We start from the raw sequence: 25,000 nt of genomic DNA, 5'->3' as shown, positions 1-25,000 counted from the left end.
CCAGATTGGTGCGGTTGGTCTTAAATAGGACAATTCACTGAGTGCCAGTAAAGTTTAAATAATCACAGGAAAGGCTTTTTTTATACTCCACTGATCCCAGAAGGAGTAATTCCTTATCTTGCTGCCTCCCTTCCACAGGAAGGCCCAACTACAGGGTCAGCTACCCAGCAGCAGCCCTGGAGCAAATAGGGATCAATGTCTTGCTCAAGGACACCTCAGCAGGAGAGACACTTCAGACACACGGGATTGAGCCCGAGCTTCTAGCTGAGGGACATCTGACTAATCACTATGCTGCCCTGCTGCCAAAAAACGAACCCAAAGAAAAACCACACTGCCAAATCCTGGGATTTTAAAGTCAATTTAGTGTACTTTTCTATGACTGATGACTGACTTTACACTTTCGGAAGTGGTACCATGGGGAAAAAAATAAATAAATAAAAAAATCATGTTTCCCAAGCAGGTTGAGTGGGAACGTTTGATTTTTCAAATGTCTTTTTCAAACCCGAGTCACAATCAGTCAATCAGACAATTCAAAGCACCCTTGAAAAGAGGATTAACATCCAAACATGAGCCAAGACAGTAAAGCAAATAAGCTAATTTTTGATTTGCGTGAGCCAAAAATGCCAAGCTGTCACCTTCTCACTACGCATGTTGTCAGCTGTAATATGTGTGTGAGCGTGGCATGTGTGGAATAGCCAAAATGGGTTTAAATGTGGTTAAAATGGTGTAATTTGTTTTTCAAGCCAAATGTAATATTCCTAGCAGACAATGAGACTGCTGTGGACTGTCACACGGCGTAAAGCCACACACGGGTCATAACTATGACATGTACACACACACGCCCATCGAGCAGATACACACACACACACACACACCACACTCTTGAACACACGCTTATCCTACCAGTTTTTCCACAGACAGACAAACAGACAGACACAGGTCAAAATTACAGCAAACTGGCTGTCTGATTATGTTTCTGTTACCCTAAACACAGCCTGGACTTTACACACTAGGCGCATTACCACACATACACTACCACACAGACACACATACACAGACACACACACACACACACACAGAGACACTTGCTGTCTTTCCTTCTTTCCAGCATGGCTATGTTTATTTGAGTCTGTGTCCTGATGGGAAATGTGACTGCTACACAAACAAACTGAACAGCCTAGAACAGACAACTCTGTCTGTATGTGTGTGTGTGTGTGTGTGTGTGTGTGTGTGTGTGTGTGTGTGTGTGTGTGTATGTGTGTGTGTGTGTGTGTGTGTGTGTGTGTGTTTCTGAGAGAGAAAGAGAGTGGGAGAGCAGTTTGGCGAATATCAGTATGTCTTCCTTTTTCCAACACACACACACACACACAGACGAAAGAACATACATATGCAAACACAGACAAACTGCACCTCAGTGACTAGAAAGAATAAAGCCATTTCTTTTCCATAGTGGCCTGCATGTAGGATGCCAACTCTCTACACACATCCATGTGTATGTCCTCCACTTATAGGGATGTCTGCAAAAAAGAAAAAAAAAAAAAAAGCTCACACTGCTCCAAACTATTCTACCGTATTGATGTTTAATGGCTGTTGGAGCAGCTTGGGGCTTGTATTGAAGCATATCCAGCACACTAGCAGAGCAATTGCTCGATGCATTGTCACCTAAACTCAGCTCCAGCCAAATTTTCCAGATCAGCAAATAAAGGAATGAAACAGCGAGGGTCAAAAGGAGCTGACTGGGTGGCGGTCATTGTGCGCGTCTGCCAGCACTGTGCAATTGTCTGAGAAGGTCAAGTCAAGATCCCAACTTCTGAGGAACCTGAGTCTGACATCAATATGTGAGAGTTAAATGCTCTCATTCTAAACAAATAAACACATCGTGTAAACAGACATTTTTGAAAAGGATCCTTTTCTTTGGTTATTAAAGAACTGTGAACAAAATATGTACTGTGTGGATTTTATAGTTGTAAAATAAACTGGTCAGAGCTCTTTCACTCCTTTTCAATTACTTATATTTTTGGCATTTCTGTGTTGCAGTTCATGCCAAAAGCGATATACTGTATATGTGATAATATTGGCTGATCAGTGAGGTCCACATGTTTTCAGCAAAATTTCATCAGCTCTTTTTTCCTTTCCAGGTTTTGAAACAAATGTCATTATCACTATATTTTTTTGTGAGAGCAGTTTTCTACTGTTTTCTTCTGCTACACTGAAAGGTAACAAAGAAATATAAGGCCTGAACAGGAAACTGTAAAAAGCACAAGTGTACCTTGAAAGTTACATCACTTACATCATTTTTTCCCCCCATTTTTTTTGTGTCTTTAAAAGCACTAAACACAAACACAAAGTGACACACACACACACACACACACACACACACACACACACACACACACACACACACACACACACTGAGTGGAGCATAAGCTAAATAATTTCCTGTAGCGGATATAAATTGATGTTAAATTATAAGCACGGAAAATAAGTTAAATTCATGCTTTAATTTCCTTACAAAACGCATACACTATCACACTCTCACACACTCAGAATGCAAATGCAGACACATCGCACATAATTAAGTACACAAGCAGCGGAAAGCGTGCACACAGTCACACAGATGCACATGTACACTGACACACATGAGTTTACGCAAGGAAAAGCGAAGAAGGGAAATAGGACGCTAAGTAATGAGAACTTTATGGAAATACAGCTGTGTGTGTGCAAGTGTGTGTGTGTGTGTGTGTGTGTGTGTGTGTGTGTGTGTGTGTGTGTGTGTGTGTGTGTGTGTGTGTGTGTGTGTGTGCGTGCGCGCGCTTGTGTGTGTGTCTTTTAAACATAATTAGCTCCGTCGGGCAGAAATGTAAACGAGAAAAACTTTAATGAAACTCTTCTCTGATCTGCTGAAAGCACACATTCCCGTTTATCACTCTGAGTTCGTCTCTGTATTTTCCCTGTCTGTCTCTCGACTCTAATGGAATTGAATGTCACGCATGGAACTGTTAAAACCCCGAAGGTTCACATTTCAGTACTGCATTATGACCACATAAGATGAAGACAATTATATTGTGTTGTTAAGGTCAAATCCACAACTCCTTCCTCTCCCTGCGTGCGTCCATTTATCTACTCTTCTCTGCTGTCCTTGAGGTGGAGTTCCCTTTGAAAACAGTCTGGGATTTATTAGATGATCTAAATTTTGGGTCGATTCACATATGTTTGGGTATATACACATATGTTCACATATGTTTGGCTCAGAGTTGGACCCTTCTCAGCCCTGCTTAACTCGAAAAACCACCATTACTCAAAGTCTGTCTCATTCCATTTATAAACTAAAACGTTAGCCGAGCTTTTACGTTAATTTCATCTCCAAACCTCATGCGCTCTCTACCCTTGTCTCATACAGTCAGTCAAACAGCCAGAAAATAAAATTTCAAACTGAGAAAATGTCTTCAATCTAATAAATCACTACAAAAACAAAGCCAAGAGTGCAGCAATGTCTCAACAAGGCAACACTATGCAGCAATTATAGATCAGGCCTTTCAAAAGAAAATATTCTCCTCTCTACAAAGCAAAACGCCTCACATACCAGAATACTAAGAACTCCGATCTTGTATGTGTGTGTGTGTGCCTGAAAGCTTTTGTGTGTGTGTGTGTGTGTGTGTGTGTGTGTGTGTGTGTGTGTGTGTGTGTGTGTGTGTGTGTGTGTATCGATCCCTGTGTGTCAGGTGAGTTGTCCTTTGAAGAAAAGAAGGGAAATGAAAGAAAAAGAATGGAACGAAAAGGGGAGAGACAGATCGATGCAGAGCAGAACAGAGAGAACAAGTGAGGAAGAGGGAAACACACAAACACGTCAGGGAAGAAAAAAAAACAAAAAAAACGCACGCAGACGTTTAGATGAAATATGACTCTGACCATTTGTTTCTGCTTTTGTCTCTTTTTAATCCTTTGCTTCCTCCGTACTAACCCACTCCCCGCATCCTTCCATCATTGCTCTTCCTCCTCCTCCTCCTCCTCTCAACCCTCCCTCCATCCTCTCCTAGACCTCTCTCTCTCTCTCTCTCTGTCTCCACTTCTCACTTGCCATTTACAGAGTCAATTTGTATTTCGGGCGGATTCACCTTTTATATTTCAGACTCTGCCCTGTTGCGTCAAAGGCCAAATTTAAATTGAACGCCTGTGTGTGTGTGTGTGTGTGTGTGTGTGTGTGTGTGTATCTTAAAGTGTCCATACACGTGCGTGTATGTGCGCGTGTGTACTAAGCTATTTCAGATGATCCTTTGCATTAGCACCCCTCCCTAACCCTGCCCAGTGATGAGTCAACCCCAGCCTGTGTGCGCATGTGTATATGCGGTATATCTGTGTTTGTGTGTGACGTGTCAGTGCACGCCATGGAAACGGAGAATTTATATTGTTGTGAGAGGAGGGAGAAAGATAGCAGCAAGGGCCATTTCTTATTAAGCTATTTAAGTAATGAGTCATGCTCAGCTTCTCCTCTCTAATAAGTTGTTAAATTGTTTGTTTCTTCCCTTCCACTCTTTCTTCACCTCACCTTTACACACACTCACTTACTGAACGCTTTAACTCCGTGAGGCCCCGACGGACTCGGACAGCAGATGTGGTTTTACACAACACTAGGTGTCTATGTATGCAGATACATTCTCCATCCATACAGTCCACAGTGACCCTAGTGGATACTGAAAGTAAAAGTTGTGATTCAACCCTAACTGACCCGCTGGTGGGTCAACCATTACAAACTCATGGTGTGCAGCCAAAGAGTTCTTTTTAAACTGAGAGAAGTTGGTTTTTAATATTTTGATGGAACGGTGTAGCTAAAAAAAAAAAAAAAAAAAAAGACTCTTGCATTTGATTATTGTGTAAACACTGTATAACTTCAATAAAGAGCTAAAGAACACTAAGGAGGAATATACCTTTCATGCTATCAGACACTGAGGAATACGATCAACTTTTTTCAACTTTAAATTCTATTCAAAGGAATAATTGAACATTTTGGAAAATGTGCTTATTTGAGGCTTAAGTGTTAAGTCGAGATGTATTTTGCCAAGCTCAGACCTGGAGCCAGAGGTAACTGTAAGCTTGTCGTGGTGCCAATAAATATCACCAATGAACTCACTGTCTCTTGTTTGTTTCATCTGTACACTAACAGAAATGTAAAAATTAGAAATGATGACTTTTAGCGAAGTTACAACAAGAATTTCTTCTTTCTTTAATGAGACAAAAGGGGAAATGTTGAACTTTTTTGCGACACACTATTATCTCTATCTGACTCTCCCTATCTTCATCTTAGTTTTCCTCCCTCCCTCTCTCTCTCTCACGCATGCAGTCCTTTTCTTCGTCCAACTCTCTCCCGCTCTCTCACAGACACACACTGCCCCACCCACGATAATGAGTAAACCTCTTGCTGCCCCACCCTGCCCAGTCTGCCAAGTTACTGCCAACACCTCACACACATACACACATACACGCACACACGCGTGCACGTACACACACACAAATATGCAACAGGCCAACCCACAACTTGTACAAAGAGGCCATACACACAAAATACACACAATGTGCATACACACACTAGGAACACCACTCTCACACTCAATACTACCACTTACATAGACCCATGTCGGTGCCCTGACACGCCCACACACACACACACACACACACACACACACACACACACACACACACACACACACACACACACACACACACACACTTCAGTCTATTCTGATCTAATGTGATCATAGCCAATAAGCTCTGCGGTGCTGGCAAACCACAATCTGTTCCTGCCAGTCCATGACATCACTGTGAAGTGAAAAGCATTGTGGGCCACAAAGTAGGGTGAGGGAAATGACTGACAGGTGGTAACCATGGGAACTGTCAGTTTTCCTCCCCGTAGCCAAAGCAACAGGCAAGTTTCTCAGTGTCGTGAGTTAAAATATAATAAAAATTAAAAAAAAAAAAAAAAAAAAAAAAAAATGAATGTAACTTATGGGAAAAACAATTATGTCATGGAATCATACGTGCAAGGACAAAAGCTCAAACAGATATGAACACACACGAGCATGTGGGGGCACTCGTACACACTTGGTATGCCTACAGAAATTTGAAAAATACTCTAAATATGATGGAAGAATTACAGATTTCATTGCAGCCGCTCACTGCATGGGGTCTAATCCTCACATGCGATTCAAAGTAAATGAAGATAAAGACGTATTAATAGCATCACTCCATCAACTAATGCTCTCAGCAGGTAGGATCTGGGTACAGAGGCCTTCATTCAGAGCTAAAAGCTCAAATCAGGGAGTAAATGAGACAAGGAAGGAAGACTTGGCTAAATGAGAGAGTAAGGTGAGTGTGAAACAGAGGAAGGTAGGAGTGTGTGCACATGTGACACCTTACCCGTAGCAGGGACTGGGACTCCTCTTTAGCAGCTCCTCCTTTCCCCTCCTGTCCTCCACCACCTCCACTCCCTCCTCCACTCCCTCCTCCTGTGTACTGCTGAGGGGGCATCTGGTTCTGCTTCTCCCCTCCACCTCCACCTGCAGCGGCTCCTCCTGGCCTTCCTCCTCCGTACAGCTTTGCGTCTCCCAAAAATGACTTGGTATCTCCCAAAAATGACTTGGTGTCTCCCAGGTAAACCATGCTAGGCGAGGCGACGCCCCTTTTCTGCTGTGAGGCCTCATGATTGGCTGAAACAAAAGACAGTGGGAGTGGGGAGGGGAAAAGTGAGGGGCTTCCACCTCCTGCTCCTCTTTCTACTCCTCTTTCGGGTCCCATTCGCTCCTTGGGCACCCAGAGTAAACCGTGGGCCTGCTCGCCTCCTCTTTCACCGATTCCTCTTGTCTCCCCAAGAACCCAGCCTTTCTCCCGCTCTCTTTCTTTCTCCTCGCCTCCCTCACTTTTTACCACCCCTCCTGCCTCTTCTCTGCCTCCCTCTGCCAACCGTCCCTCAGGCGGTGCAAGGGAGTAGAGGAGGCGAAGATCCCCCTTGCTCTCTTCTTTAATGGCTAAGGTAGAGGGAGCTGAGCAGCCATTGGCTGACAGTGTTAATGAAGGTGTCAGTGAGGTGGGTAAGGAGGTCGTTGTCAATGAGCTTAATGAGGGAGACGAGTCATGACAGTGGACAGAGTTAAAATGGTCGAGGAGGGCTGATGAATCAGGAGCCGTGAAGTCACAGCGTCGACAACGGCAACACGCATGGACACGCCTGTAGAGAGAAAAAAGCACCATGTGAATTAACTACGTCAACAAAAAAACATGAATTAGAATAAATAAAACATTTCTAAAACAGAGAAAGTACGTCCATGTAACAGAATAATTGTGCTTAAATATACACATAAATAGTGTATTTTGGGATATGTCAAACCAAACCGTGTCTGCACTCAACATGTGTTGAAAAATAGATTTTGTCATTAAGGGTTATCTTCAGTTTGACAGTAATTCACACTGAAGTCAAAACAGTAACATCCATGAGACTGAACAAAGATTCTAGTAACTGCTTTTGTTTCCTTTTCAAGGCCAGAGTCAATTTAATCAATTTCAAATGTGAAAGCTTTCATTCATAATAGCTTTTAATGGGCTGCATGTGACAAAACCCAAAACTTTATTGATCACATTTTAAGGAAAATGCCTGAAATGACTAAATTTAAAGTGCATTAGTCCCAGCCTGATTTCCTCTAACCACTCAGGTAAAGTTTCACTAAGCCCGTTGCCAAAAAGTGACTCAGTGTTCCACTAAATCACATGGAATTAAGGCAAAACTGTGAGGATTGTAAGTGAAACTGATTGACAAGAAATGAATCATCCATCAACAAACCACCTTCATTTCCTGTTGGCGAGTCGCTGAATGACCAGCAATATATGCTGTACACGACACCGGGCTTTTTCCTGGCTTATTAAACTGTTTTGGTGCTTCTTGTGCGAGCCAGCGAGCGAAATCAATTGACCATCTACACCAAGAACTTGGACTCTTGAGAACATGAAACATTTCATTGAAGATTTACCCTCTTTCTGTTTAGCATCTCCCGTGCTTTGGAACCTGTCACAACAACTCTCCACGCAGACAAAATAAAAAAATAACATTAAGATGTATATATGAAAACAGTGCGAAGCTCACACAGATGAACACCCTCACAAACATTAAGAATACAGCCAGAATTATAATATCTAAGAACATATACACAGCCTCTCCTATTTGTGAGTAGCATGATTTCTGCATGACTGACAGGGACTGAAATGGTAAAATGACATGTGGCTTTAACATTAATACATTAATAAAATATAAATTCTGTGCAGCTTCGTGCATCTTATCTGTCTCCCTCACCCATTCTTGCTCCAATTCCTTCTTTTTTTTGTCAGTCTCTCTTGCCCTTCACTAACCGTCGAAGAAAAGAAAAAGAGACGTCCGGGGGAAATGGCGAATTCAAGCTGGGGCTTTGAGCAGAATCTCCTGCAGACCCAAACAGGTCTAACTATTTGTAGAAATTTGTGAAAATGTGTGTGTAGCAGAAGTACACCTTGTACCTAGTAGACTTAAATGCCTCCAGATGCTGAACAAAGACACAGTGGCCTCTCTGTTTGTCATCACCATACACACACTGAGCACGCATGCATGCACACTTGGACCGGTGCGCCGACTGACTCATTCACTCACTCACTCACTTTATTCGCTCTGTCACACTTTCGCTCTCGCGCAGACAAACATGATATATGAAGTTTATATCATTCATTCTACACGTGTGCTGATCTAATCCGACTTCCCTTCGAACGCTGTCAACAGCAGCATCTATCTCACACACACCGAAGTGGATTTATTTCCATGGAAAAAGAAGCAAAAGATCACATTTACTATTAAAGCACAACAAAAAGGTAAAGCAGTTTGAATCCTTTGTTTTTATGCACTGTACTTAAATGTGATTCTTTCTTGGGTTCTTAGCAGACCAAAATGTATTTCTTAAATCATTTATTTGAGAATAGTAAGTTGAAATCACAGCCGTACAAGGAGGCCATCAGGACAGTCAGCGTCATTTTACCCTAGACCTTCAGTAGAAATGGTGTCCGCTTGTAAGGAGATACTGTGGAGTAAGGTCTATTACATCCTCTACATAACAAATGTGTATCAACGGTTTGTCCCTTGATATCTTACACGGAAACGTGTGAAGTCAAGTATTTGTAATGCAATGCTGATGCTTACCGCTCTCTCTCTTTTTGGGTCTCTCTCTCTTTTATTAGTTATTAAGATCCGTCACATCCCACCTGGCACTGAGCAGGTAACATTAACTCAGCCTCATGGCCACAACCCCTACATCCTCTGAGGTTAATACACACCTTAATTTAAGTCCACAGATACAGAAAGGGACACACACACACACGTTTGTGCAAGGACACACATGCTTTAACACAAACAGCTAAAAACACTTTTCTAAAGCAAAACAATGGCTCATCTTCAAACAGTTGTTGTTGGTGTATGCTTCTGTGCCTTAGAGATGTGTCAGCAGCTAGGTGAGAGGGTTCGGGTGTTAAGAGTTACCGTGAGATTGACTAGTTTGTTTCAGCTAGTAATTTCTTTCCCCTAACACCATGGCCCTTTGTTCTGTGCACCTTACAATTAAATCCTAGATTTTGTATTTTTTATTTTTTTGTTGAAAACTCAGCCTGGGAATCCTTTCAGGTTTGGTTGATTTTAGTGGTGGTGTGAAACTTTCTGGCTTTATTTCAGTTTTATTTGATTTGAGTTCCAAGATTCAAAGCTTAGATTCTGTTAAGGACGTGAGTGGACTGTTAACTCCCCTCCACTCTCTCTTTCTCTCTTTCCTCTCTGCCTTTCGTTAACTTTCTTCCTCTGTTTCTTTGTCTTCCATTCTCCTCATCTAGTCTCCTCTCTTTTCCTCCTTCCTTCTTTCCTTTCTGTCACTCCACCTCTTCTTCTCTTTTGCTCTCTCTCTCTCTCTCTCTTCTTCTCTCTACTCTCACCCTAAAATGAATGAAACAGTCATTGATTTGCAGCAAATCATGAAAGAAAAGAAATCATGCTCAGATGGCCGTGTCAGACTGTAGTTTTGTGTATGTGTGTGAGAGAGAAAAAAAGAGCAAGATGTGTATGTGCGTTTGTTTGTCTGCATATATCAAGAGGCAATTCAGGTCAGCAATCTGGATCAATACTTGTGTAGTCAAAAATATTTCACATAACTATCTCCAGTTCTGTGTAGCTCTGTCGTCTTCAGCACCAACTTTCCCACACCACCCTCCTCTGTCTTTCCCACCCTAACTCACTCTGTCGCTGGCTCTGTCACTGAAACCCCAGTGAGTGAGTGTGTGTATGTCTGTGTGTGTGTGTGTGTGTGTGTGTGTGTCTGTTTTGCTGTGTCTGTCTGTGAAGGCAACAAAACTGTGCTGCGCAGTGTAGTCTGACCTCTCCAGGCTTATTTAGCAGGTATACACACATGCGAATACTGCATAAAGAAGTTTGTTTGTGCAAGCAAAAACACATTTTTACTTTAAAAGACTCATAAAAAAACAAAGAAAAGTCAGAAAATCTCTGTGAACTGTGAGTATTTAGTTCTGTATCGACAGGTTGATCCTCTTTGTTAAAACCTGCTCCGGGAAAGATCATCAGTAAAAAATACTGGTAGTAGTCGCAGGGGAACTCCACCGACTCTACACATCAAAGTCTGTCTCCAGGTCTACTACTTATTTGAGAAAAAAAAAAACAAACACTTATACACGAGGGAGCTGTGCAAAATCACATTTCATCAGCGGGGGCTAGAAAGTACAAGTTTGATAAAAAAAAAAAAGGAGGCAGTGGAATTAGAAATAGGTGAGTTAACCTGACCTCTTAAGGCAAGGGGCTTGAGGCTACATTAGCTACTCCTAGCATAACACACCCAAATCTCTGACTGAACTTTAAGTGGTTGAGTTGCACTGTGGGTAATGCCGGCGCTAGGTTTTGAAAAGAAAGGGTAACAAATGGGATAAAAGAAAACACAATATCTCTGGTTCTGCTGTATCAATTTTTTATTTTTTTTGCCTGTCAGTCTCGTCAGTCGTGAGTCTGACCGTGTTAATGTAGGTGGGGCAACACTACATTTGGTTGATTACCTGTAATTGTAGTAGACCCCAAATATAACAGCATCTAGCAGTGCACTTAAAGAGAGTGGTTTTACCAGAGAGTGAGTGAAAAGGTCACCTGTTTAAATCCTTTTCCAAAGGTTGTACAGAAAACCAGATTCTCACAGTTTCGTGACTCAGACTTCATTCCAAGACTGGATTAAGTTCTTGCTAATTCAGCAGGTAAAGGGGACCTGGTGCTGATCGTGGAGTGCACACTTTTATCCCCCTATTAGCTTCAAACTACCAGTATCTGAAATCACTTCATTCTCATCCTGACAACAGATAGATCACAGAAAGAAAATGGGCGTAATGAGCACCAGAGACTGATCTCACAATAGTTATTATCGAAACTACAAGTGTCGCTGGTCCTCATAAGCACTTCAAGCTTCCAGGTATGAATGTCTAAATGATGCCTATGAGTGTGAGTGAGCTGTTGCTGAAAATGAGTGTGCTCACTCAACATTTCCTGGATAACAGAGTGCAAAAAAAAAAAAAAAGAATTACAGGGGTTTGAATCCCAACATAAGCAATACTTTATCATTTCTTCGACTTGACAGTGGAATTTTTTTTTTTTTTTTTTTTTATAAACACAGTCATCCAACTTACTGGAACATTTAGTCATGAACTCTGACTGGAATATGGACTCTTTGGATAACACTAATTCACATCCACGCCACATTCAGTCACTCAGTAGCACAAAATCACTGGTTTTGGAAAAAATGATAAATTGAATGGGCCACTAAGAACAAGTAGATTTTTTTTTTTTTCAGTCTGCTGAAAACACAGTGCTTTACCAGGCTTTAACATTACTTGTCCCATCTCTCTCTCTCTCACCTGTAGTGTCTAAAAATCTCTTCTTCCACTTCGGTGATGAAGTGACACTTTGTACAAGAGTACTCCCTCTCTCCTCCCGCTCCTCTGCCGCCTTCCTTGTCTACCGCAACCTCCTCCTCAGCCTTGACATGTGGGGGAGCGCCCTTTAGGTTGATCAGGGTGTGGCAGCTTTCGTAGTGTTGTAGCAACACATCGATGTCAGTGGTGGCAAACGCGCACTGGTCACACAAGTGGGTGACGCCTGGGATCAGAAAAGCATGGGACAGATCAGGGACATGAAGTAAAGAAAGGGGTCATGATGTGTGAAAATACAAAGAAACAACAATCAAGGAATAATTAAAGGTTTGAAGACTTCAAAATTGCAAACATTCAGACAAAAAACTTTTTCTTCCAGGATGACTTATGCTTTTAAATACCTTGTGTGACAACAGGATGGGCAGGGCTAGAGGTGTGAAAGGTGGAGCCAGAAATCACACCTGAGTCACTTCTGGGATTAGGAGGGGTCATGCTGGGCGGGGTGGTGGCGGCAGGTTTGGAACCGACTGTGTCCTGCTGTTTGGTGGACTGAGGAAACTTGGAACAGCATTTAGGGCAGGTGGGCTTCCGACAAGCGAAGGGGTGGGAGACCTTTTGAGAAAAATCAGAAAAGTTTGTGCAACAATGATATGAACCATTTCATACTCTGCACATACTTTATACTCTGGTTAATGACAGCGCTGTGTATATGTGCGATGGAATTTGAAGCCTTTCAGAGATAGTTTCCTCCTGTTGTGTCTCTCACTTTGGTGCTGTGATGTAATTGTTTTTTTTGTTTTTTTTGTCTGTGCAAAAGAGGTAGAAGCCAGCAGTAGCAGTGCCACCCTCCGTTCTGGCTAATAACCAACCTTGTAGCATTTTCAAGAGTTGCAGCGGCTGATGGCTGGCAGCTGGCGCAAATGAGGGTGGGGAGTGTGAGTGGGTGCAAGGGAATTTTAACTAGGCCAGAGATTGGAACAATTAACTTTACACTTGTTCTTATATTTCATTTTATTTTCTTGTGCTTACAAAGCGGCTCGTTTTTTTTCTTGTTATTGCCAAGCAAACACCAAAACAACAAGCAAATAAACACTTCAGTATTTTATTAATCTCACCTCCCCCAGGTGTTTGTGCGGCTGACAGAGCCCCTGCGGACAATACATGCAGTGCTGAATGCAGCATCGGTGGATGGAGTGGTTGTGCTGATAGTGCAGTAGTAACGGTGCTACTACGATCACATCCGCACTGTGGGCCATCGAGTACCGGAAATCACACAACTGACAGTTATAACTGGTCACGACCGCTTCTGGATCGCTGCTGTTTGTGTCTCCTGTGAGCAGAGAACAAGAGCAAAGGTCTGTTAAATAAAACAGTTTGAGTCTTGGAGTAGAAAAACAAGGGCATGTCAGAAATTTTAAGAGGGGTCAACTGTGTCATGATGCTCAAGGCAAGCAAACAAAGGGGGTCAAGTAGTATCACAGCACTCGAAACAATATAAAGGAGAGGTCAAATAGTACTGCAGTTGTGGCCAGTAAGGGCCAGCAGTGTCTAAAGTCTCCAAAGAAGAGCGAAGCTGTGCAAGCATCATAGTACTGGAACAAGTTGAAATCGTTAACTTCTATTTAATTCTGATCATTAATCTTGTGTTCCATAAAAGTATCTGCCTTCTACTAAAAACACTTAGAGCGATTCACCACCAAATTTCACCATACTCTCTCCCATTTCATTACCTTGGCTGGTGCTGGACGGGTTGGATGACAGATCTTTGCGGCTTTTGGATGCCATGTGGTCTCTTTCTCCTCCTTCTCTTCTCCCTCCTCTCTCCCTCTCTCTGTCCAGCACCCCAGGATTAGAGTTGTTGGGGCTCATGGCACCTCCCAAGCTCATTCTATGTCTCTGTTCATAGTGCTCTAAAAGCTTTGCCGAGCCCCCTGACCACTCACAACTCCAGCTACAGAATTTACACCAATAATATGCCTGCACAGCGCCTCGACCCGGCTCCCCTGTCCAGCTCGACGAATCTGAACACGCCCTAACTGGGATGGAGTACCCGACCAAGGAATCGTCTTCCGCCCTCACTGCCACTCGCTCCGCCCCGTCTATGATCTGACTCCTCCCCTTCGCCTGGTTGTCGTGTGTTGCCAGGTTGTTGGTGGCCAGCAGGGGCGTGGTTGGAGGAGTTTTGACTTTATTTGGATGCGAAGACAGGAAGTGTTGTTCAAGTTCTAAGGAGTTACTGCCCATGTACGTGAAGTTGCAGAATTTGCAGCGAAAGTACTTAGTGTTCCCCTGGCAATCAGAGGTCTTCCGGCCAATCCCAATTAACGTGCCGCCCAACGTCACCTGTTGACAAGCAGAAATGAGAGAAAAAGACAATAAGAGGTTTTGTTTTTGTGGTTGTCTGGTGACTATACTCAGCCAAAGCTCATTTCTGACGTAAAAGAAACATGACTCTGCAGCAAGACTCTACAAGCACAAGCTGAACGAGAGCAACAGAGTGGAAACTTTATTCTATGAAAAGTCAACTGCAAATGTTGTTTCAAAGTATCAAATGAATTAATCAACATTTCATATCTAATATTGTTAAATTAATTTGTCGGTTGTAGCTTCAAGATGAGCTTATTATGTAGACGCCTCTGGGTTGCAGTTGTTTACAACTTTAGTTACCTTTGAATATTGGAAGTGAAATCTCATTAGAGTTCAAATTAAAATTAAGCAAAATTTAAACATACACTAATTTAGAAATACACCTACCATCTGTTATTAGACAGTGGACAATAGTTATCTGACTATAGGGTTTTTACTGTATTTATCTATGATGCACTTACCTAGTATACATTTTCCATAGAATCTAAAAATTCATCTTTGATAAAAACCCTGTTATTTTTAATTCTGATGCAGCAGCAGGTTTTTTTTTTTTTTTTGGGAGGGGGGGGGGTATATGACATAAGCCTTCAATCAGAGTTGTGCTGCTGCAAATTTGGAAAACTATGCCTCAGCTGCTTTGAGTACTTAACCTCACAATGTATGCAATCCATCATTTTCTGTAAGTAACTGTAGACAATTAAAAGGCTGCCCTAACTCTAACTAACCGACCTATCTCCAACATATCTACCAGGCTCTACAGTAGTATGCACTATATGAAGCCAAGATTTTGCATTACTGAAAAAGCAACCTGACACCCGTCTGTTTTTTATTAGATTAGCTCCTAGACTGTAAGTGATTATAGTGTGCTGCTGACTATATAGGTGAGCAGGCAGCCTGGCAAGTCTTACAGTGACATGAGACGTACTACTGTACAATATGGATTTGTCTCTTTACAGATCTGCGGTTTGATGCTGACTGCTGGCTGTCTGTTAATAGAGGTTTGGCAAGAACAAAATGCAACTGGTATTTTTAAGTGAGCAAAGATTCAGGAGCATTTAGCTTTATTTTTACAGTGCAAATACAGATTATTTGAATCCTGAATCTCAATTTAATTTTGTTTTGTTTCCAGGTCATCATTTTTTTCCTTTAACTTCAGATTTGATTTTTTTGGACGGTAACACTGTTATTTTGCAGTTAAAGCTTGGTCATTAAACCCCTCACTGTTTCTCTTAGCAGAGAGGACAATGAAAAGGAATTTATTCTCATTAACAGCTATTGCCTGGGAACAGAAATTTAGAGAAGGCAGAATAAGCCAAATAGACATATTATTATTATCATTACTTTCATATGGTAAGACGAAACCTTTATAGATACTTTATAAGTTACAAAAGTGAAAGACGGGGTATTTTACTATGTGTTTTCTCACAACAGCAATCATCCAATCATTACGACCCGCACACCCTGCCCAGGCAATTAGAAAAGAGCCAAACATCTTTAGAAAGCAGAGTGGACAAAAATATACAAAGGGGAATATGAGGGGGTGGTGGAGAATGAAAAGAGGCATGGGGCAAGCAGGACAAGTTGAGGGACAAAGAGTGTAAGATGAGGAATAAAGGTGGGGAGGAGAAAGAGGTGAGACATGGATGAAAAGTAAATTGAAAAGATAGAGAAAAAGGGACTCAAGAGTAAGACAGAATGAGTAGAGACAAAGGCAGAGGGGAAGGTGAAGGAGAGACAAAGACATATGATGAGAGAGACAACTGGAGAACGAAGAGAGACAAAGACAGTTAAATATGTCTGACAGCTGCTTCATTACATAGCTGATTATAACTACTGGTTTCAAAGCCATGCTCCGTCTCTTTCACTCCGTTCACTCCTCTCCTCCTCCATCTCTAGCTCTCTTTTCCCTCTTTTCCGTATCCCTCTCCTCCATGGGTCTTTTTTCCTGCGATCTCATTGGTTGACAGGCCACCTCGTCTTAGCAAATGACAACATGGAATTTTCCAAACGTGGGCGGGAGAGAGAAAAAGCTAGTGAGGGATGGAGAGAATAGAGACCCCTTTCATTCGATTTTTTTTTTTTTTATACTTTCACTTTTTCTTCATAATGACGACTTAAGCCCACTGGATTTTCTATTTCTGACTCTGTGTGTATGTGTGCTTGACTACTGTGTGTTTCTGTGTCCATTACGTGACTTACGGCCATTACAGACTGCTGGTTGAAATGAAATGAAACTCCCTGACTATTCCTCACACACATTCATAAACACACACATTTATTAGATCATCTTGTTTAAAGCTTTCAGACAAAACCCTACTGTTCCTGCACACTGAAAATTCCTAATCTTTGACCCAGTTGTTACTAAAACTGGAGTAGTCCCAATGCAGAAAGACACATTATAATGTAAGAGCCTATTTTTTAAACCACACAATATGTGTATGACTATGAAATCCATTTCTAAGAAAAGTATTAAAAATATTCCTGCAGTATGAAAAAAACTTTTTTTTAGGTATTTCATTGAGGCTTTTTATTAGACTGAAGTTAGAATCTTGAAAATTATGTGCAAACTTGACCTCAGTATTAATGATCCAGTGTTCCCCGCAGGCTGAGAATTTTCTTGTGGTGGTGGGTGGTGCAGTTAAGAGGGGGAGAGTGTAACCCAGGTTATTTTCACAGATGTTGCCTCACACACAGACTACTGGTAGATGCCAGAATTTACTGATGTTCCCTAAATGCCTCATATGCAAACTTTTAGTAGATGCAAGAATTTACGAACCTTCCCTAAACGCCTCACACACACAGACCATTGGTAGATGCAAGAATTTACGAACGCTCACTAAACGCCTCGCTCGCAGACTATTGGTAGATGCTAGCTAAGCGACTGTGCACAAGAAGCCTTTAGTTCCCACTCAGTTACTGCAACACACACAATTCAGACAGGCGTGTGGGGGCGAATATTTGTTAGTTTGAAAAGAGTGAAATGAGGCGTAAGGTTGACACAGAGTGATTTTATCTGCCTTGGCAAATCAGCCCAGAAGAACCAATGTAGAGGAAATTCTGTGGTCAATTGCAGTTGTAAGAAAAATTGCTGTGCAGGGAAAATAATTGGCATGTTGGTTGTTAAAAAAAAAAAAAAAAAAAAATGAATATGAATATGAAAAAAATAGGATGCAAGGTTGTCATAAAATTTGAAACAGGTATTTGTTAACTTTGATGAGTCTACAATTTCTGATTACAGATTCCTCTTCCTGCTACACAACTGCAGCTCCACTCAATTCACGGAGTGATGACATGATGGCGGTCCATCTGACTTCCAATTCTCACTATTCCAGTCTCTGAAAGTTAATAACCAAAGAAAAACTGCTCACAGTACTGCCTAAGAAATACGGTATATATGTTTACTGCCTATGTCAAATACTGATAGTCAAACATACAGTATTTTCATTATATGTGTTTAAAAAAAGACTCAAGCTTCTGAATGTGACTTTGATGGATCAAAGCTACAGTATACCCTGTTTTTAAAAGTATGATCAAGAAGATCTGCACACAGTAAGTTTACATGGGTGAATAAAGTTTCAAACCAAACATAGTTGCCACTTAAGTAGTTGTGTCTGAAGCTTTAATGTTTACTATAACAGGAAACAGCAAATCAATGTTGAGCAGAGAACTAACCAAAGTCTACAGCTGTTGAGTTCACCGATTAGTATCTCCTGATTTTAAGTGCAATAATCATTTAAACAAACTAAATCACTGAAGACATATTTTATCCTCATATTTATTGGCTGATCTGTTGGGTGTCCAGACTGCAGGTACAAATTACACCAGACTCTTTAATGTCCTCTGATGGTGTATAATTACAAGGTAAAATTTAATCATCTTTAAGTATATTGATAACTTTTATCTTATAGGAGGAATTATGAATGGCACCGGTTTGCCGCATTCCTGTCTTTATCCTGCAGTTTCTCAGCAAAGTAGGTCCCTCCAGATAATAGCCCTGATTAAAATTCTAGCTCTGACTATGAGGGATTAGCGCAGGATATGCATTTATTAGCCATTATTTAAAACACTATATTAGGTATAAGTAATAAAGTGTAACAAGTATATGTATATGTATGTGTGTGTACATATGCATTGCCGTAGTGATCTGTGAAACAGACAGTGTACCCGTGTGTCTGTGTGTGTGCATGTGCTTCAGCACACATGTGCACATATGTGCAGCCTGACTGCCAGGTGCCCTGTTTGTCTCCCTTTCTCTGTCTATCCATCTGTCGAGTCTATAAAATTTATAACTTCCAACACAATGCCTCACTGTCCAAAGCACACACACACACTATACACACTATGATACAAATCAGTTGCAGATTGTTCAACCCAATAAATTGTTCAGTTCAGTTATGGGCCTAAATTTACAGATTTATGACCACCAGTAATGATTACAGTGCATTGTTAACTAAGCCAAGATGTCACCTGTTTTGGATCAAAGTTTGATTATAAAAAACTGATTGATTACTTAAAGCTTTTCTGAAACACTATGTCACTACATCTTTTATTGTCAGCTATCAAATAGCTATCAATTTATTCAAAAATAGAACTTTGTTTAATTAAACTTTGAAATTAATGAAATAAACACTTCCGAAAGAATGCAACATTCTCAGACTGTTCTTTCACACATGTGCACCATTTTTCTACATCTGTAGATCTGTAATGTAATTACTGAAACATTTTTAGTAAAAAAAACAAAACAAAGAACTAGTGTAAAATGTATGACCCTTTAGAGCTCCAGACACAAATCACAAAAAATAACAGTGTCAATGTTTGTGGTACTTTGGAGGCAGTGCACAGAGATGACTAAAAAAAGTGGATATCCATACACATCATCAGATAAGCAACAATTACTAAAAAGAGACCTGCTTGAGAGCTGCATGATTATCCACCACTTCTGTTGCCTCTCTGCACACTCGAAACAAGAGCCACGATGGCATCTCTGACATTAATTCAAGAAGGTTCAAAATGGGAACTGAGCAAGGGTGCACCCTGTCACCTTTGCTGTTTGATAGATTTATGGATTCTGCACTCCGTTGCCATGAGACCAGTGTGGCGACATCAGGGTGGTACATTATCTCTATTTTTTGTGAATTTGAATTGTGAATTGTGAATTTTGATGTCCTCACTGGGACATGAACTCCAATCAACACAGAGGCTGTGTACAGCTACATGTGATGCTGAGAGGATGAGTTTTCACCAAGTCCGAGAACACCATCCTCTTGCAGAAAAAAGGCTGATGGATAAATAATCGCACAGCAACTGCCCTGAGTGGAAACCTTCAGTTATGGTGAGGTCATTTTCAAGAGTGATGGTAGAAAGGACTGTGAAACTGACAGCTACCCGGGGGCATCAACTCCTAAAGGGCAGGCTTTTCATAGGACTGTAGAGGCAACAAAACAAAAGCTTTACTGAACTAGAAAGTCTTTGTTCCACCCCTCGAAAACTTTCCCTTCCTTTCAATTAACTCAACACGCTTTCACCATAAAATGCTCTGTGTAGCTTTTTGTACTTTTATTCACTGTAGTTTTTTTTAAGGTGTTACCAACTGTGGAAGTGGCACTATTACTGCTTCCTTGTGTGTATATTTTCTGGTCTATTTCTTTTAAATGTGTGTATAGTGTGTGTGTGTGTATGCGTGTGTGTAAAATGACTTGTTGAAAATCACATGCTGTACGTTAAATCCATTCATCTGACTGTGCTTACCTGTACGTCATATGTGCCATTCACCATAACTGCCCTGTGCTGTTGATTGTGTATATCTGGCCTTGTCTTCCCCAACTCTTTGGCTTGGTTCCTCTGCCCTTGTCCTGTCTGTATGTCTGTCAGCAGAAATACAAGGAGGGGGTCAGACTTGCGGAAGTAAAAGGGGAAGGGGAGGGGGGGTCATGTTGCTAGAGGCAAAACGATCCAAGGACAAGTCTGACATCTGGGAAGACGGAAAACCTTTAGATCAACAATCAACAAGTTGTGGTAGCATGCAACCGGTTCACTCTGAGCATGTGGAAAAACAAACTTCACAAAGTCAAAACTTTACATCTTTAAGAAGATATATAACTTTACGAAATAATGTCGCAAGATCTAACCACTCACTGTGTATGGATAATACACAATGAGGCAACATTGTTTTTTTTTTTATGTCAGTTACCCAGGTAACCCAGGTCACATGTCACATGGCAGTATCCAGCCCTGATCAGCTGTGCTTATTTCATGAGCTTGTAATGGAATCCGTTTTCACATTTACAACCAATGAGCAGCAGCGCTTCGTGAATTAACTCAAATACATTAATGTGAGAGTTGGAATTACCTAGAGGTGTGTGCTGGGGGGCCATGTTGTGGAGGGCCAGGATGTGTGTGTCGAGGGCAGCGTCCTGCCGTGTGCGGTTGTGCAGACCCAGGTGATACTTCCTAAAGTGCTTCACCAGGTCGGCGGGGTCATTGCCATAGTAACCGTAACCGCACACGTTGCACTTGAAGTCCTGGAGTTTAGGAGAGGGGCTGGAGGAAAGTGGAGGGGTGTCAGTTGTCGACTCCTCCCCTCCTTCCTGTCTGGGGAGGAGGTGGGCAGCGGAGAGGAGAGAAGGAGTGAGGTGATCTGCCTCCCCCCTGTCTCTATCGCCCCTCTCTCCTTCCTCTAACCCCTTCTCCCCATCCTCAGGCTCCGACTGGCTCTCGGGTCTGTCGGTCAACGCCGCTCCCCCTTGTTTGGCCCTCCCCCCTCCTCCTCCTCTCCTACCCCCTCTCTCCTCATTATTACTGTAGCGATCACCCACTGATGAGGGAGAGACAGATGAGGAAACACACTCGCTCTCTCCCTCCTCCTCTTCCTGCTCCTCATCTCCTCTGACTCGGTCGGAGGACTCTGGCTCAGAGGGTCGGTTTATTCGTTCGGCCTCTGCTCCTACTCTCCCCTCTTCCTCTCCCTCCTCTTCCTCTTCTCCTCCTGGCCTCCTCCCCTCTTCTTCCTCCTCCTCCTCACCTCCGACACTCCGGATAGGGGGATTCTTCTTCCTCACCATCTCTGAAAAAGATAAAAATTTTATTTTTCTTCATTTTTTAAATTTTATTTTATTGTTCATTGATATGTTTACATTATCTAAACCATTTAAACTATGTATTGTGTATGAGGAGATGCAGGATTTGGGGGAAGAAAATGTCAAGCAGATTTCCATAATCCGTTACAATCAAGACATTAAGAGATACAAGGAGTCTGCAGAACACAAATAATATCTAGTGGATTACACACACATGCACGCACACAAATACAATTGTCTTACAATGATGTATGTGTACAGAATAGCTTTGATTCAATTTACAAACTTCTTTGAACACTGAAATCTGTGACGATCCTCGACCACAAACCTCGTCAAAGAAAAACAGCCTCAACAAATCAGAAACATCTCAGCTGTGAGAGATCTTTTCGGGGTGTGTGTCGGGATGTTAGTTGTATCCCTAAGTGCGATCTTTTGCCTTTTTTTTTTTTTTTTTCTTTTTTGGAAACCAGGGAGTGAATCTTTTTATCGTTATGGAAACCATCCGTGAGAATCTTCAACACATGACCACATCAAAACCCAAACCATATCAGAGAAACTGAGAGGGGGTGGTAGACAAGAGGGTGAGGCACAGAGAGAAACGGGGGAGACAGAGGGAGGAGGAGGAGAGAGACAGGGAGAGTGGCCAACACTCAACCACATCAAACCACACACCCCATATCAGAAAGATGGATGAGGGAGGCGACAGACTGCAATTCATCCCCTCCAGCACTCCAAATTTCTCTTTCTCTTCTGCATCTCTTTCTGCGAGCTTTTCATTTATTTTTTCTGGCTCTTTTTCTCATCTCTCGCTGCCTCTTGTGCTCTTGTCTGCGTCACCTCCTGTCCTTGGGTTCCTCTCTCTTCTTTATTTTCTTTTTGTCTGCTTTTCTTTCTCATTTCATATCCCATTTTACTTTGACCAACCCCCCCACCCCCCACGCACTCACTCACACACACACATGCACACATCTCGGTTTTCTCTCTCACAACCTTTCATCCTTTCCCATGTCTTTCTCGACACCATGCTCATGTATATTCAGTGTAAAATACGTCTATCAAACAAAAAGCACTTATCAAGGCATTTTCTCTGCATTTTAGTCATTTTTTATTCTCTGTTGCCCTCTTTCACATGCAAGAATAATTGCTGTAATAATTCAAGTAATTCCATCATTAAAATTTTTCTTTCTGCTCCTGCCCTCTCCCTCCGTCTGTCATTCCCCTTGTCCCACCAACCCACCCCTCCCTCCCTTATAATCACTATACAGAGCCATCAAATAACCAACCATGTGTTTTATGTTAAGCCATAATCTTTCTTTTGTTTGAAAAGAGAACAATTGTGGTCGTTCTGTTCACAACAGTCGTGACAGAGAGATACTGCGTGTGTTTTAGCGAGCGCGTGTGCGCGCGCGTGCGTGCAAGCGTGTTTATTTGTGGTCGTTCAGTTCATATTCGGCCGTAAACACAGTCAACCCATTGACCCATACGCTGTGTTTGTATGTGTGTGTGTGCGTGTATGCCTTCGGTCATAAACAGAGTAAAACCCAAAAGACGCCTGATAGACGCCAAATTCTGATCACGTTTAGATCAATGCAATATGACGGGAAAGACATGGTGCGTGTGTGTGTTTTTGTGTATGTATGTGTTTTTGTGTACCAGTAATGCATGTTTGATGATGCATGTGGAGGAGAAATAGCATGTGTGTGATACTGTATAGTATACAGTATATATGTATACTATTAAACTATATAGTGTGCTTGTAATTTACTCATAGAAATGGCAAACTTTAAACTGCACATAGTTAAACCATGAGACAGTCAAGACACACACACACACACACACACACACACACACACACACACACATCTAAAGAAAAAGAAGTAAAAGGAAACAGAAAATCAAATGGGCATAAACAAACACATGTAGATACACATAAACAGATTAAAAAGGACCATATTTTAACAACCCTTTAATGTAATCTAGAGGATTAGGCAGAAAAGAGAAAATAAAACACATGCACAGAGAAAAGCAGAAGAAAACAGACAGAGAGAGACCTGCTTTTTTGTTGAATCCAATTTTCTCTCTATGGCCTTTCTCGTATTTTACCATTTTTTCTCTCCCTCTTTCTCTACCATACAACTATTAAAATAAAGCAATTTATGTCTGCAAGGGCCCACGCCTAGACCAGCCCTGGCACTTACTGTGTGTGTCTGCATGTGTGTGTGTGTGTGTGTGAGAGAGAGAGCGAGAGGGAGAGAGAGCGAGAGGGAGAGGGAGAGAGAGAGAGAGAGGGAGAGAGATAGAGAGAGAGAGAGAGAGAGAGAGAGAGAGAGAGAGGGAGAAGGAAAGTGAGAGAGTGCAAGGAGCAGAGGAAAATCTCATCTGATGTTCACCACACCCAGTCAGAATTCATCATTCACTTGCACACATATATATACGCACGCACGCATGCATGCACGCACACACACACAGACACACACACAGTGGAAAACTACAGATCGTTGTGGTAAAGCAATGAAGCTGAAATCCCAACCTAAGAAGCACTGACTGACCTAACTGTGTTTCCATCTGCCCTGTTTGATTTCGGCGGTGACTGAAAAAGTTCATCAAAGTGATGATAACAAAATTACACATGACTCGGCTGAAGTATGAAATCAATAGAGCAGGAATTATAAATAGCAAAATTATAATTCATTATTTATTTAGGATGGCATCAATTGTTCATTTGCATACTTCAGGCGCGCTTGCATGCTCAAGGATGTGGGCAAGAAGAGGTGTGTGTTACAGGGGTGTACTGTGTGTGTCTGTTTCTGAGCGTATGCATCTGTGTGTGTGTGTGTCTCAATGTCGCAGTACAGCCTTTGTCTGCTTCAGGCTGTATACACAGACTGGAACCATTACTATCAGCTACAATTAGGTCCAACCCACCACAACATACCGCATAACAACTACTGCTACTAGCTACAATTAGCCCATATACACCACAATGGCCTCAATACCACAGTGAGGATAAATGCGACAGTTAATCATTACCATCAACTACAATTAGCCCCTATGCCAGTGAAGCTTTTATCTGAAATTGTCAATTATCACCCGAAGACAACTGCTGACGGATGGACCGAGAGGGGAATGGTAAGTAACTGTAGTATATGACGGCCAATAGTCAGGCAGAGACACTATACTGGACAGTTTTCATTTTCATATATGTTACCATATGAATTTTACTTGTTGCACAGTAAATCAATCCTGAAAACATTTTGTCATCACATTTCAGGCCATTTTGGTCTTTTCATAAAACCAGCTGATATTTACGACCAGCAACTGACCGGGCTGCAAATACTCTTTACTTTCATATGAGTTATTCAGACATTGTATTTGATTAGTCAATCCAATAACATTAAGTCTATAAAATGTCAGAGTAAAAGTCAAAAAACATTAACTTACAGATTTCAGATGAACATCTTCAAATTGCTTGTTTTCACATTTGAGAACTGGAACTGGCAAAGTTTTCCCTTGTTTAATGATTATCAAAATTGTTGGTGCATTTCACTATTCCTTCTTCTATATTCACACACACAAACCAAATGAAT

The 25,000-nt window shown here is 41.7% G+C and overlaps 1 protein-coding gene across 7 annotated transcripts in view; it reads right to left on the bottom strand.

The window, feature by feature from the left end:
- The window catches only part of trps1 (trichorhinophalangeal syndrome I), a 256,734-nt gene that overhangs the window by 44,294 nt on the left and 187,440 nt on the right, over positions 1-25,000 (bottom strand). For all 7 annotated transcript variants that reach the window (XM_056400058.1, XM_056400061.1, XM_056400060.1 and 4 more), the window contains 7 exons: positions 20,687-21,400; positions 20,086-20,201; positions 13,701-14,313; positions 13,086-13,300; positions 12,372-12,582; positions 11,956-12,196; positions 6,412-7,219 (listed from right to left, as the gene is read on the bottom strand). In XM_056400058.1, coding sequence (XP_056256033.1) covers positions 6,412-7,219; positions 11,956-12,196; positions 12,372-12,582; positions 13,086-13,300; positions 13,701-14,313; positions 20,086-20,201; positions 20,687-21,400 — 2,918 coding nt within the window. The remainder of the gene's footprint in view (positions 1-6,411; positions 7,220-11,955; positions 12,197-12,371; positions 12,583-13,085; positions 13,301-13,700; positions 14,314-20,085; positions 20,202-20,686; positions 21,401-25,000) is intronic.

This window comes from Seriola aureovittata, chromosome 16 (assembly GCF_021018895.1).
Source record: "Seriola aureovittata isolate HTS-2021-v1 ecotype China chromosome 16, ASM2101889v1, whole genome shotgun sequence".
Taxonomy (NCBI): Eukaryota; Metazoa; Chordata; class Actinopteri; order Carangiformes; family Carangidae; genus Seriola; species Seriola aureovittata.
The sequence above is the reverse complement of the archived record's forward strand: the minus strand, read 5'-3'. Positions and strand labels throughout refer to the sequence as shown.